Here is a 13,781-nt window from a genome sequence, read left to right as displayed (position 1 = left end):
CCATGAATACACGCCACTGCTAATTCATTCAAGTACTCAGAAAACCAGGTGTTTTAATAGGCATATGCTTTGTTTCTGACCTTATGCCGATTAAGATAAGCAGAGTAAGGTGTTTACATGACTATTTCCATACTCTTGTCTACTGCCATAATCAGTTTAATATGAAATGATTAATGTGCATGTAAACATACTCAGAGAATGACCGATCTAAAAATCTAATTTTTATGTGAATTTGGTTGGATCGCCCAAAAGTTACATAACAGATAGTTGACTGCACAGAGATGATGGTTTGGAGACAAAAAAACACACAAAAAAAACACAGGAATGTATAAATTATGTGTCTTTAATTACTTATTTAAATGTACAATAATAGTAACAGACTTAGAAAGCAATGACCATAGTGGCAAAAGGAGTATCCTCTATCCGTGCAACATGTGCACTTTTTCCAGTCAGATTGACAAAGGATTTAGTTGCCAATATTCAGGAAATTCTATAATATAGTACACTTAATTCAATGTACTTTATTTTATTTACATTATACAGTGTGCACATGTGTTGTATATAGATGGAGTTGTTTTTTTAATAACCAATACTTACTGAGTTATATGGTGTGATAATATGAGATACTGCAATAAATACATTGTCAGACAAAAGTTAATGGACTCCATCAGCCTGGAATCCTTCCAAAGCAAACAGCAGGACAAGGACACTACTTCAGACAAGGTGGGGTCCCCTCTTACACACTGAGTCCCATAGCCAGAAAGGTTGACAGCTGACAATCTCTGGGAACTTATGAAGTCCAATGACAATTCTCTCAAAATAACAGCGAAGTTCTTCCTTCGTCACTGCTGTGCTTTAGACACGCCTCTACGATGCGGATTTATCAGCTATACTGGAGTCAGGAGTGGCTGCAGGAGGGGAGAGGGTAAGAGGAATGTCTATAGGGTCTGAGTAGTTTCCATTGGACTCAGCCTTGGGCAACCTCTTCTTGCTCATCCTTCACCTGGGAAAGTACATGACACGTTAGGTTCGTCTTGTGAAATCGAGAACTAGACCTACAGGCAACCATCTCAAATTCTGCACGTTCTTTTGTACAGGGTACAAACCTGCTCCACCCCTTCCACTTCAGGGACATAGAACTGCAACATATTCTGGATGCCACTCTTCAGAGTGACCATGGAGCTGGGGCAACTGGTGCAGGAGCCCTGCAGCTTCAGCTTTACAATGCCATCCTCAAAGCCACAATACAGGACATCTCCACCATCCTCCTGCACTGTGGGCCTGGGGGAAGCCACATGAGTTAAGAATCTAATACATACTGATACTGCATTGAGCAGAGAGACACTTCTGATAACAGGGAGGGAGATATCAGCTAAAGGCTATGTATAACTACAGTAATGATACCTGATTCGGGTGTCCAGAAGCTCTTTGATCATAGCAATCACCTCATCATCATCATCAGATGGTGCTGTAAAGACAAAAGGAACAGTTCATGCAAAAATATGCTTACATTACTTAACATTTAACACAGGAAATAAACCATAAACCAAATGCAACCATCTTTAATATAATAGGTAGCCCTTTCCATTCACAGCCCGTAATTTGTATACAGGTTGAAAATGGCAGATTGTCATCGATATGCCACTAATTTCGACGCCAAAAACACCAAAACACTCTATTTTCATGTCATCCAACACATGTAAATGCCTGGAGTTTGCTTAACTGCACTTGGATTGGAACTGGTGGTTTGGTCAGATGACATGAAAATAGAGCTCTTTGACCACACACACCAGTGGTGGGTTAGGCATCAAAATAATAATGCAGGAGCAGAAAATAACCCCACAACTACTGTAAAATATGGTGGTGGATCTTTTCTGTTATGGGGCTATTTTGCGTCCACTGGTCCTGGATCCCTTGTTAAGGTCAACGGCATCGTGAACTTTACCCAGCGGCCACCTTTGCCAGGAGGTGGAAACCTGGATATTCCAGCAAGACCAAGCAAATATCAAAATCCACAAAGCAATGGTTAATTGCCCCCCCCAAAAAAATCTACATTTTGCAATGACAATCTCCGGACTTTAAAACCTGTGGTTTGCATCGAAGAGGGCAGTTCTTATGCCCGGATATCAAGAATCTGGAAGGATACAGTATGGAGGAATGGTCTAAAAAGGTTCAGTGCGGTTTATCTCGTTGTTGAGTTATGTTATAACTATATGAAGAATGTCATGTTAACCCCCGAGCCAAAGGTGCCTATTCCTAATAATACATTTTTCAGGACCACGGAGTGCGACTGCAAGCAAGTGCGGGAGAAACCGCTCAGAGTTCAAAAGACCAGTATTCACGCTAACCTGTTCCAACTGGACAGGATTTAGAACTGAACTGCGCCGAGCTCCCCACCAAAGCTTTTAATGAGCAATTTCAATACATTTGTGCTGGGCTACAGGTGCCATGTCTAACTTGTGTTTGGCCTGGCAGGAGCAGACCTACAAGGGCAAAATAATGGCATTTTCATTATTGGTCCACTTCCACTTCTCCTAAATTTAAGATTTGAAAAACAATAGGGAATAAAACCTGATTTATTTTAAACTGCAAGTAATACTTTGGGACTCCTGATTATACACCACAAGTTGATGCCAAAACCCATGAGGAAAGGATTCCTCAAAGAAAATGACAAGAAAAATTGATACTGAGGATTATATTGGAAACGTGGAGTTGACCAGGAGAAACAATGAGGGAACTTGCACGATTGAAACAGAGTCGGGGAACGACAAGGCTGTTGAACAGAATTGATCAGGTACTGGGAGAGGAAAACCCTGATGTGAATATCTTGGAGGAATGTATGGAACAATTCATTGCAAAGGAACAAACATTGAATGAGATTGACTGGAACGCTGAAAATGAAACTCCCATGGATAGCTTGAACAAAGTAGTGAATACTGCAATGGGTTTTGCAGTATTCACTACTTTTTGACTGGTACTGTCATTTATAAAACCAGGCACATTTAACAGTTAGGCTATTGATTATACACCTAATTAAGTTGGGGTATCCTCTCTCCTCACTTTTCTTAGACAATTAAAGCAAGGGCTGTTTTCTCGTCTCCTAACTCTGCTGCTGCCTCACTGCATTTTTCTCAACACCAATATGCTGGTTAACACATAGCAACATGGTCTAGGAAAAGGTGCCAGTTCAACAGCGCACTGATGTGTTTCAGAACCACGGACAGTGACCACTATCCAACAAAGGAGAACGCACATTTGTTAAACATTTTTTATTTGTGTTGCACCATTGTTCTTATGTAATAACCATATACAATTTCAGTAGCACGTCTTAGAGCGATGGTCTGTGCCATCCCCACGGCCTCCACCATGGATTAGTCCACTCAGACAGGCGCGAATCAGACGGGTGTTTTTGCTACTGCTCAACTAACTAAACCTGTCGACCAACAGCCTATCGACTAAATGAGGTTAGCTTACCACGACGATATCGAATGTTCCTGAGTGGCCTAATTATAGTTGACTTAAAATCGGCTTGAAAATCTATGGCAAGACTTAAAAATGTCTGGCAATCAATGACTAACAACCAACCTGACAGCACTTGAAGAGTTTAAAAAAAGAAAGTGCAAATATTGTATAATCCAGGTGTGCAAAGCTTTTAACTTACCCCAAAAGAATCACAGCTGTAAATCGCTGCCAAAGGTGATTGAACATGTATTGAATCCGGTGTGCGAATAGTTATGTAAATTGGATTTCTGTATTTCATTACATTTCTATAAAACATGTTTTCACTGTCATTATGGGATATTGTGTGTAGATGGGTGAGATTTTTTTATTTATTGAATCTATTTTGAATTCAGGCTGCAACACAGCAAAATGTGTAAAAAGTCAAGGGGTGACTGAATGAATATTTTCTGAAGGCACTGTATCCATCTTAGCCAAGGTATTGTAGAGCAGGAGCTTAGTGATCATTCAGATAACCCTGTATACTACTTACCAGATCACAGTGATCAAGGAGAGGACAACTATCAAGCTCAGAGTAGTGGTTGATGCATCCTCGCATGAGAGATATAGTGGGGCAGCAGGTAGCCTAGTGGTTAGAGCGTTGGACTAGTAACCGAATGGTTGCAAGATTGAATCCCCAAGCTGACAAGGTAAAAATCTGTCGTTATATATATATATATTAGTAGTTTGTTAAATGACTGCTTACTAACAGGACCAAATCTAAACCATTACCTGTTGAGTATTCAGTTAGCCATATGAAGTTCAGGCAGCACAGAATAGAGCTAATGGCAGACATCGAGAAAGCATTTTTGCAAATCTCTCTAAACAAAATGGACAGAGAAGTATTTTGAGATTCTTATGGAAGTGACATCCCAATGACAAATGAAGAAATCATGATGTACACTGAGAAAGAGGAGAGTTCCGTTTGGAGCATCCGCATGCCCATTCCTTTTAGCAGCCACAATCAAACACCATCTGAACAAGTATGAGGGGGTTTATCCAGGCGTGGTAACTGCACTGAGGGAATACTTGTATGTTGACAACCTTATTTGCGGCACAGAGGACAAAGGAACAGCCTCTGATCTAACCACGAAGGCTAAAGAGATCATGGAAAGTGCAAGCATGAACCTATGTTAATGATTTTTTTTTTTATTACATGAGCTGCAAAGTGAATGGACAAAAGAGAAAGTAACAGAACAAGTTGAAGTGAAAAGTCAAACTCCATAAAAAGTAGTTTACTAGGATTAACATGGAGATCAAACACTGATGACTGTTTGAAAGGACAGATTTGATTGAATTTCTAAAAGACAAGATCACAAAAAATGAGGACTTCAATCAGCTGCATGAATATTCAATCAGACTGTATCCACATTCAGCATTAGGATCAAGTGTCCATTCCAAGAAGTGTGGAAACAGGGCCTATCATGGGACGAAGAGCTTCCACAAGATTTATCCACTAGGTACATGCACACAGCAAATGCAGAAGGAGAATGCACTACAGGTCTAATCACAGCCAAGACAATAGTTCTCCATTGAAAACTCCACCCAGACTAGAACTCCCAGAAGCAGCAATATGAGCAAGATTAGGAAACCATCAAATTGAAGCAAGATTAGGAAACCATCTAAAGAACTTGAAGATGAGTGATGTACAAGTTCACTACTGGACAGACTCAATGATAACACTCCATTGGATCAAGACCAGTCAAACAATGGAAACCATTCATTGCTAACAGAGGGGATGAAATCCCAAAAGTCTGACACTTCCAGGAAATTGGAGACACTGCAGTGGGAAAGACAATCCTGCAGACAGAGGCACATGAGGAACAAGTGTGGAGAAGTTAACCAACGATTCCCTGGGGTGGAATAGACTGCAGTGGTTAAAACTCAAACGCTGAACCACAGCAAGATCTGGGAGGAACAGAAAAACAAGAAGAAGTCAGTGTCATACAAAACCAAGTTGCTACAAAATAACTAAATGAGAAGAGCGATGTAATACCCATTTTAGAGTTGAGCATAACGCACAAAACACAGAACTGCAAAAATTGAGTCAGCAAAGAAAAACTGGATACAGCTGACAAATGAAAAGTTTCTCTAAAGAAAAGAGACAGCTACAAGCTGGAAAAGGACTGGACAGACAATCCAGAATTCTTAACCTGAAACACTTCCGAGATGAAGATGGACTTATGCGTGTAGGAGGCAGACTATAACAAGCAGAGTGGTCATATGGGGAAAAACACCCTTGGATATTGCCATCTAATGACACGTTTTCAGAACTGCTGTTGAGGACAGCACACAACGAAGTCACATTCAAGGTTGGAGATGTTGCACTTGTGCACAAAGACAAAATCCCACGTCATATGTGGAAGATGGGACATGTAAAAGAGATGTTCAGAGGAACAGATGATAAGATACGCTCAGTGAGCATAAGAATGTCATCGAACACTCTCCTAAAGAAACCCCATTCAATTGTTGTATTTATATGAACTAAACTAATGGATGAATATTGAGAAGGCCAAGTTCATCGGGCCAGAGTTTTATGTAACTATATGAAGAATGTCATGTTAACCCGTGAGCCCGAGAATGTGCCTATTCTGAAGAAACTATTTTCAGGATCACGGAGAGCGACTGCAACAAAGCGCAGGAGAAACAGCTGTCACAAAGTTCAGCCCCACGGCAGTTGATTGCGCCACTCTCTGCACCAACCCAGGCCCCCACCAGAGCTTTTAATGAGCAGATTTAACACACTTGTGTGGGGCTAAGGAACTTGTTTTTGGCATGACAGTAGCAGACTTGCAAGGGAGGAAGAATGCTGTTCTTGATGTTTGTTCCACTTGTCCTAAAGTTTAGATTAGTAAAACAAAAGGGAATAACACAAGATATATGTTTTTCAACAGCAAGTACTGCTTCGGGACTCCAGATTATACACCACAAGGTATTGAAAACAGAGGTGTCAATAATTTACCCCTACCTTGTCAAGAAAACATTTCTTTAACAAAAAATATATATAATTTCACCCCTTTTTTTGTTGCATACAATATAGCTCAGTACAGTCATTTTTGTGTGTGTGTATCTATCGCCTATCCTATGTAAAGTGCCGGTCTTGTACTGCCTTATAAAGTGCTTGTTTGCTTGTCTGTTCTATACCTGTATCTGCACGAGGGGTGTCCTCCTCATTGACAACAGGGAGTCCAGATGTGAAGAAGTCCATAATGGCAGCAAACACATCAGGTTTGATTAACTTCCATTCCAGATCTACATCTGTCTGAATAAGAAGCCAGAAACAGAGGAATTCTTATCATTTCTACCCATGATTCAGACATGACATATTTTAAAATATACATGTAAATGACTGGTAATATTACCTTGGTTATGGTTATGAAGTCAGGACCCAAAAAGACACCCTTGACACCATCGATTCTAAATAGCTGCCTGAAGAAATAATACGTATTACAATGTTGCACAAGATAAGTTAGGGCTGTAACAAGATGTCTCAGACTGCTTGTTCTTTTAATTGTTTAAATGTTATTTTCAATATTGGTAGGCATGATTTCAGTAGCCGAAGTCATTAACCTTGCGAGGGGGGAGCAATAGGCTTCACGGGGTGCAGTAAAATCCATCGTTCCTTGTTCAAGGACCATGCGACCAGGCAGAAATTTCAAGCTGTTTGGGTTGGGAGTGTCCTGGGTCTGAATAAACATGGTCCTTGCTGGAAAGAGGGGCACAATACTGTCAAAGTAATTTTAGCAATTGTGGTGCTAAAACACATTTTAGATAGCTCCAGAAGACATTTCTATACACGGTTTTCATGCCTACCAGATACAACTGAAAATGGTGGCAGTGACCATCTCCTGGTAACACCAATGTTGTGTGGAGTCCAATGCAGTCCAGCAAACTGATATGCACGCACAGCAAGCCTAAAGAAAAAACATTTTGATAAGTTCAATTTAGAATAAGAATAAGGTAAATTGATTACCGGGATCAACCAGACCAAATAAAAACAGAACCAGTCACGCACGCTAGATTTGCCAATATGTCACATGATGCAACACTATTGGAGCACAGCATGCTGACAATTAACAATGTAATTAGTTGGAGACATGGGCAGCAATTTATTTTAAAAATCCAGTATGAAAATATTCCTGTGATCAAACGCAACCGTATTAATTATGCAAGTAGGGATATTATTGTGCTTGCTGAGCTCTGTGGGGTTATGTATTTTTCACCAATGAGGCAAGCTGAGCAACTAGCTAGTTTGCTAGCTACAAATGAAATGTTTTATTAAACCAGTTCAATCATATTGCAACTATAATAACTTCTTACTGGAGCTTGAGCTACAATAATCACGTTACCTCACTACTCCTAAACTGCGTCAGACCGTATCTTATGAAACAGAGCTAGCTAAAGGTTAGCCGCTAACAAATTAGTTGACGAACACGTAGTGAGAGAAAAAGTGAAAACATGCATTACTACAGCTTTATAGACATCCTCAGTCAGTGTTCAACAGAGCACAACTTACGGACTTGAAATTCTTGCAGAAATACCCAACAACCTCCCGACCTGCCTGTAAGTCGCCATTTTTGTGATACTTATAAACAATTACGCAATTTCCTGTAAACTCCAAGGAAGAAACCGTCCTTGTATTATTTCCCTGGAACCACATTTTGTGTAGGAACCAAAACATGGTTCCTGTATACACTGAACAAAAATAGAAATACAACATGCAACAAATTTACAAGATTGTAATGATAGTTCATAAGGGAATCAGTCAATTGAAATAAATAAATTAAGCCTTAATCTATGGATTTCACATGACTGAGAATACAGACATAAATCTGTTGGTCACAGATACCTTCAAAAAACAAGTTAGGTGCGTGGATCAGAAAACCAGTCAGTATCTGGTGTGACCACCATTTGCCTCATGCAGCGCGACATCTCCTTCGCATAGTTGATCAGGCTGTTGATCGTAGCCTGTGGAATGTTGTCCCACTCCTCAATGGCTGTGCGAAGTTGCTGGATATTGTCGGGAACTGGAACACGCTATCGTACACGTTGATCCAGAGTATCCAAAACATCCTCAATGGGTGACATTTCTGAGTATGCAGGGCATGGAAGAACTGTGACACTTTCAGCTTCCAGGAATTGTGTACAGATCCTTGAGACAGGGGGCCGTGCATTATCATGCTGAAACATGAGGTGATGGCAGATGAATGGCATGACAATGGGCCTCAGGATCTCGTCACGGTATCTCTGTGCATTCAAATTGCCATCAATAAAAAGCAATTGTGTTCATTGTCCGAAGCTTATGCCTGCCTATAGCATAACCCCACCACCACAATGGGGCACTCTATTCACAACGCTGACGTCAGCAAACTGCTCGCAGCCGCGACGCCATCTGCCTGGTACAGTTGAAACCGGGATTCATCTGTAAAGAGCACACTTCTCCAGAGTGCCAGTGCCATTTTCCCACTGAAGTTGGTTACGACCTCAAACTGCAGTCAGGTCAAGACCCTGGTGAGGATGACGGGCTTCCCTGAGACAATTTCAACACAAATTCTTCGGTTGTGCAAACCCACAGTTTCATAAGCTGTCCGGGTGGCTGATCTGAGACGATCCTGCAGGTGTAGAATCCAGATGTGGAGGTCCTGGGCTGGCGTCGTTACATATGGTCTGCGATTGGGAGGTTGGTTGGACGTACTGCCAAATCTTCTAAAACAACGTTGGGGGCGGCTTATGGTAGATAAATTAACATTAAATTCTCTAGCAACAGCTCTGGTGGACATTCCTGCAGTGAGCATACTTGAAACATCTGTAGCATTGTGTTGTGACAAAACTGCACATTTTAATGGCCTTTTATTGTCCCCAGCACAAGGTGCACCTGTGTAATGATCATGCTGTTTAATCAGCTTCTTGATACGCCACACCTGTCAGGTGGATTGATTATCTTGGCAAAGGATACTGTTTTTTCACAATTTGAGCAAAGTAAGATTGTGTGTATGGAAGATTTCTGGGATCTTTAATGTCAGCTCATGAAACATGGGACCAACACTTTACATGTTGCATTTATATTTTAGTTCAGTGTAATACATACCTATAACCACAAGGTAGAGGAAACGTTCATCTTATAACATGCATTGCATATGGGTGCATCTCATGATGATACACAAACGCAACAAATTACAACTGAGATTTACTTGTTTTGCATACATTTATTTATCTTCATCTTTACGTAAGAACATACAAGATATGATGGTGTTGAACGGCAAGCTTTGCATGACTCAAGTATTTTGATATGGGTGCCTTTAGGGTTCAGCAGGTGAGGCTTGCTGTAGAATCAGCCACCACACTTTACAACACAACATATTACAGTCAGACAAATCAAACAAAAATGCTGCTTAAGTTTTCCAGGAAAGGACTTACAAAGAAACTATTTCAACAACTTCAGAAAGCTGTCACCTCAACACATGTAATTATAGAGTACATTATCATTGCTGCTGATGGTGTTCAGTCTTCATTTGCACGGCAGATGAATTAACATGTTATACAAAGAGTAATCACAAATGACAAAAAGCAAATCAGAATAATTTCTCGTTTTAAGACGGGGATTCTTACTTTGGATCAAGTAGCTGAGAAAGTCTGTATTGGTCCACACCATCACTAGGTAATGTAATGGATCGCAAACATTGAAAAGTGCTTCAAGACTCTACAATAGTCAGTGGAATACCATATCAGCATTTCATATGGCTATAAAAAAAGGAATGCAAAATCTGGTGTAGAAGTGCGAAAGCTTAACACTTATGGGTTTATGATGAAACCATGTGTTGACCCTTTACTTGGAATTGTGTCTTTTGAGCATGTGTAGGTAAGTGTGTGTCTGACTTGCCACAGGTGAAAGTTGTGTGTTTTGCTTGAGGTGCTTCACAAGGGTTTTAGTTATTCTGATATGTTCTGACAGGGGGTGCTGATTTGTAAAGGTAGAATTGGTTGCTGATTGTAAAGGTCTCCAAATCTTATTGAATCGAGTGCAGGTAGAATGTAGGCTTGCTATTTAAGAAAATTATTGAATGAGCAGGTGTAGAATGTGAGTGCATAGAGTTACATAGCATTAACAGTAGATGCTGACGGAGTGTAGTGGAGGTGCTGACTGGGACTTTGCCAACAGTGCTGGTCGTGAGATTTGAGGACTTCTATAAGGCGTCTCTGCTACAACATTAACAACCTGCTCAGTTCAAAATTAAAGTCAACTAACACCAAATTACATACAGCAGAGGCACCCACAAGTGATGACAGGTTTAAGGTGAAACTCTGACCTTTGACCTCAGTAAGGTACGCTCTGTACTATATGCCCTGCATGTACAGTAAGTGACAGATGCCGTAGGCTGACTTTAGCAGCACTGTGAGTCAGGTGACCATAAACACAAGTGAATAAGAAGGATTGGATCAAAACAAAGGCTAAATTGTCAACTCATAATGCATTATAGATTGACATGTGCAACATAATCCAGCATCGGATTAATATTATAAATGATAAAATATGACAGCACCGCCAGATGTACATTAACCTACCTCGTAAAAAGTATACACCACTAAATAGGCTAAAATGGTCATCAGATAACTTCCAAAACAACAGAAGTATATAAGACATGTAGAGGAACCAATACAGGAGGCCTTTCTTGGGCCCCTGTGAGAGGATAACCCCTGGATGAGTAGTGACATCATCACCCTGAGAGATCAGGGCTGTCATGGGAATACTTATTGGACCTTACAGAGCAATGGATAATGAACTGAGTGAAGGAGCAGAGGGTCAAATTTCATTAAGCGGTAAAGCCTAGAACGGGGGATGTGTGTGTCCTGTCTATATCTAAACCTCCAACACTGGCCCCCGACAAGAAGCTCTCTAAATTGAGCAATGTTTTCGCTCCGATGGAAAAGCTGAGGACAAACTGAGGTAGGCAGAAAAAAACAACAACTGCCATATCCTCTGTGCATACCAAAGGATATGACAGCTACCAGCACAGGGATAACTGGGACTGACTGGAACCTCTATTCTACTGCAGCAAAAAAGTGCATTGATGACCGTGCGCAATTTCAAGACCTTTCCGAGTTTGTAAAGGATAAGATCTTAAGAGTTCTATGCCACCCTGCAGTCCAGCCCCGGTGCTGGTGACAGCATGCAGTGTGTATGCTTTAGTGTAGTGTGCACAGGTGTGGCCTCCAATGCTGGCTCCCCTGCTTTGTAGGGAAGGATGGGAGCTTTCAGGGCTTTTCTTGCGGGGCCTTGAGGTGAAAGGGCGCAGAGACAAAGGGGTCTACTGCACTCACCTCTGAAGTCCAGGAGTGTAAGGGTCCCACGGGTACTGAGCTCACAGCAGTCTGCCTGCTCACGCTTGACAACACCCTCTGAGCTGTCACAGGCTGCTGAGGCAATGGGCCTTGAAAGTGTCGGGAGTACTTGGCCAGGGCCTGTGGGCGGAAAGGCTGCGGGGCCACCTGGCTCAAGAGGGCTGGTTCAGGGGCCACAGGGTAAAGCACAGCTGGGTGAGGGTGCAGGGTCTTGGGCTTCACAAAGGGGGCCTGCAGGAAGACATCTGGATGCTGTTGAGTCACAACAAGGGGACGTGGGAACGGGGCATTTGCGAACACATCGCCTGCCTCTTCCTGTCCAACCCTGAAGGGGGCTTTGGAGAAGACATCAGGGACAACCTCACCCCCCCTGGCTTTCTGGGGCATCTGGTGGGAATTATTCTGGCATGGGACATGTGGGCCTGGGGTAGGTTGGTTGGAGGGAGTGGAGAGTTGTGGGTGTGATAGGCGTGGCTGGGAGGGTGGGAGGGTTAATTCAGACCCCTGCTCCTCCTCTTCATCTGAATCCAGCAGCAAAGGTCTGGAACCACTGCAGTCATGGACCACCTCATCACTCTCACTGGCCCTCCTGCATTGCACCTCCTTTCTCTTGTCTTCCTCCTCAAATTCCTCATCGCTGGAGTGGACACAGCCCTTGTCTGCTCTGTGGCCTTCTTCAGGCAGCTCAATCTTTGACCTCCCCTTGTCTAGCACAGCGTGGCTTTTACTCTCCCCTTTCAGCTCTGCAGAGGGGAGAAGACAAAGTAAAGGATGAGACTTAAAAGGACAATTCTGCCACTTTTCAACCTCATCCATTGTCTCCAGCACCATACCAGTGTCTACATTATGGGAAAACGGCACGTTTCTATGATCTGTGGTTAAAAAGACTAGGCCCTAAAAATGCTTCTCTGTGACATCCCAGGGCAGGATTAAAAGTAGAAAAACCTGTCATTTTCAAAACCTATAACAAGTTTCTAGCCAGGAGAGTATTTTCTGGCTTCCCACATCACCACAAATCTCAATGTTTGAAAATCCCTTTTTAAAATGTTTTACCTTTTGATGACGTCATCAGGTAGAACTTCTAAACTATATATATATTTTCCTACAAAATATAGAAATGCGCCGTTTCCACATATGTAGACAATAGTATTGTGCTGGAGATAATGACAATGATGTTAGTGGTGGAGTTGCCCTTTAAGATGTGTACACTGAGACAAGATGACTGGTGGTTAAGACTCCAACTTAGTTTACATTGAAAACCCTCTCTCAGCTTTGAACTACACCATCTGTGGTCCTTTGGTCTAACAGAGCATCAATAGGCCACTCCCAAAGATGACACGTACAACAGTTCTACTACAAACATGTAAACACCATGGAAACAGCAACAACAGCACAATGGTCCAACAGCAGCAAGCCAGTACAGCACGACTCCCAAAACACAACATGATCTACTCTGTACAACACAACGAACACAACGCGACAGACAAGACGACTATTCAGCGCCATCACTACAACAAAAAATACATTGTTTCCACTTGTTGTTTTTCAGGAGACCTCCAACATCCTCTAAGCAGACACACAACCCCTCACCAAAACAATTCCACGCACCACTACATAGAGTAATACTGGTAGATTTAGGGTCTTTATTGGTAAGTTATATAAAGATATAGGGACTTGATAAGGAGCAAATGGACCCGTGGAAACAAGGTAGAGTGAGGACTCACTGGAGTCCCAGCAGAGAGTGAGATTGACAGGAGCAGACAGACAGACAGAGGGCGGCAGAAACAGGGGCAGTCTTACCTTGGTAGTGCAGGTAGCAGGAGTTAGCCGGCAGCTCCAGGGGGAGAGGGTTAGTGGCAGCCATTTAGGGCACAGTTCAGAGTCAGCCAGAGGGCAAAGAGTTGGGCAGGGTGTGAGTAAGAGAAGAGGTGGAACTGTAGCTC

General features: G+C 42.1%; 2 protein-coding genes across 14 annotated transcripts in view; both read right to left on the bottom strand.

Moving 5' to 3' along the window:
- Window positions 1–327: 327 nt before the first annotated feature.
- On the bottom strand, window positions 328–8,163 carry nfu1 (NFU1 iron-sulfur cluster scaffold homolog (S. cerevisiae)). Its single transcript, XM_071353161.1, has 8 exons — window positions 8,015–8,163; window positions 7,312–7,412; window positions 7,069–7,204; window positions 6,861–6,927; window positions 6,643–6,760; window positions 1,405–1,468; window positions 1,107–1,281; window positions 328–1,003 (listed from the first exon to the last, which is right to left on the bottom strand). Exons 1-8 carry the CDS (start codon window positions 8,071–8,073, stop codon window positions 968–970), a joined length of 756 nt encoding a protein of 251 aa, XP_071209262.1. The 5' UTR covers window positions 8,074–8,163; the 3' UTR covers window positions 328–967.
- A 1,521-nt stretch (window positions 8,164–9,684) lies between these two features.
- The window catches only part of LOC139545414 (AP2-associated protein kinase 1-like), a 56,803-nt gene continuing 52,706 nt past the window's right edge, over window positions 9,685–13,781 (bottom strand). For all 13 annotated transcript variants that reach the window (XM_071353147.1, XM_071353153.1, XM_071353157.1 and 10 more), the window contains one exon: window positions 9,685–12,581. In XM_071353147.1, coding sequence (XP_071209248.1) covers window positions 11,752–12,581 — 830 coding nt within the window. In that variant the 3' untranslated portion in view covers window positions 9,685–11,751. The remainder of the gene's footprint in view (window positions 12,582–13,781) is intronic.

The sequence above is a fragment of the Salvelinus alpinus genome, chromosome 19, assembly GCF_045679555.1.
Source record: "Salvelinus alpinus chromosome 19, SLU_Salpinus.1, whole genome shotgun sequence".
NCBI classification, from domain to species: Eukaryota; Metazoa; Chordata; class Actinopteri; order Salmoniformes; family Salmonidae; genus Salvelinus; species Salvelinus alpinus.
The sequence above is the reverse complement of the archived record's forward strand: the minus strand, read 5'-3'. Positions and strand labels throughout refer to the sequence as shown.

Coding starts and splice junctions, on each gene's coding strand:
- nfu1 (XM_071353161.1), bottom strand. CDS start 8,073: ATGGCGACTTACAGGCAGGTCGGGAGGTTGTTGGGTATTTCTGCAAGA. Junction 1,282..1,404: donor CTTCTGGACACCCGAATCAG/GTATCATTACTG, acceptor GGCTTCCCCCAG/GCCCACAGTGCAGGAGGATG. Junction 1,004..1,106: donor AAGTGGAAGGGGTGGAGCAG/GTTTGTACCCTG, acceptor GTACTTTCCCAG/GTGAAGGATGAGCAAGAAGA.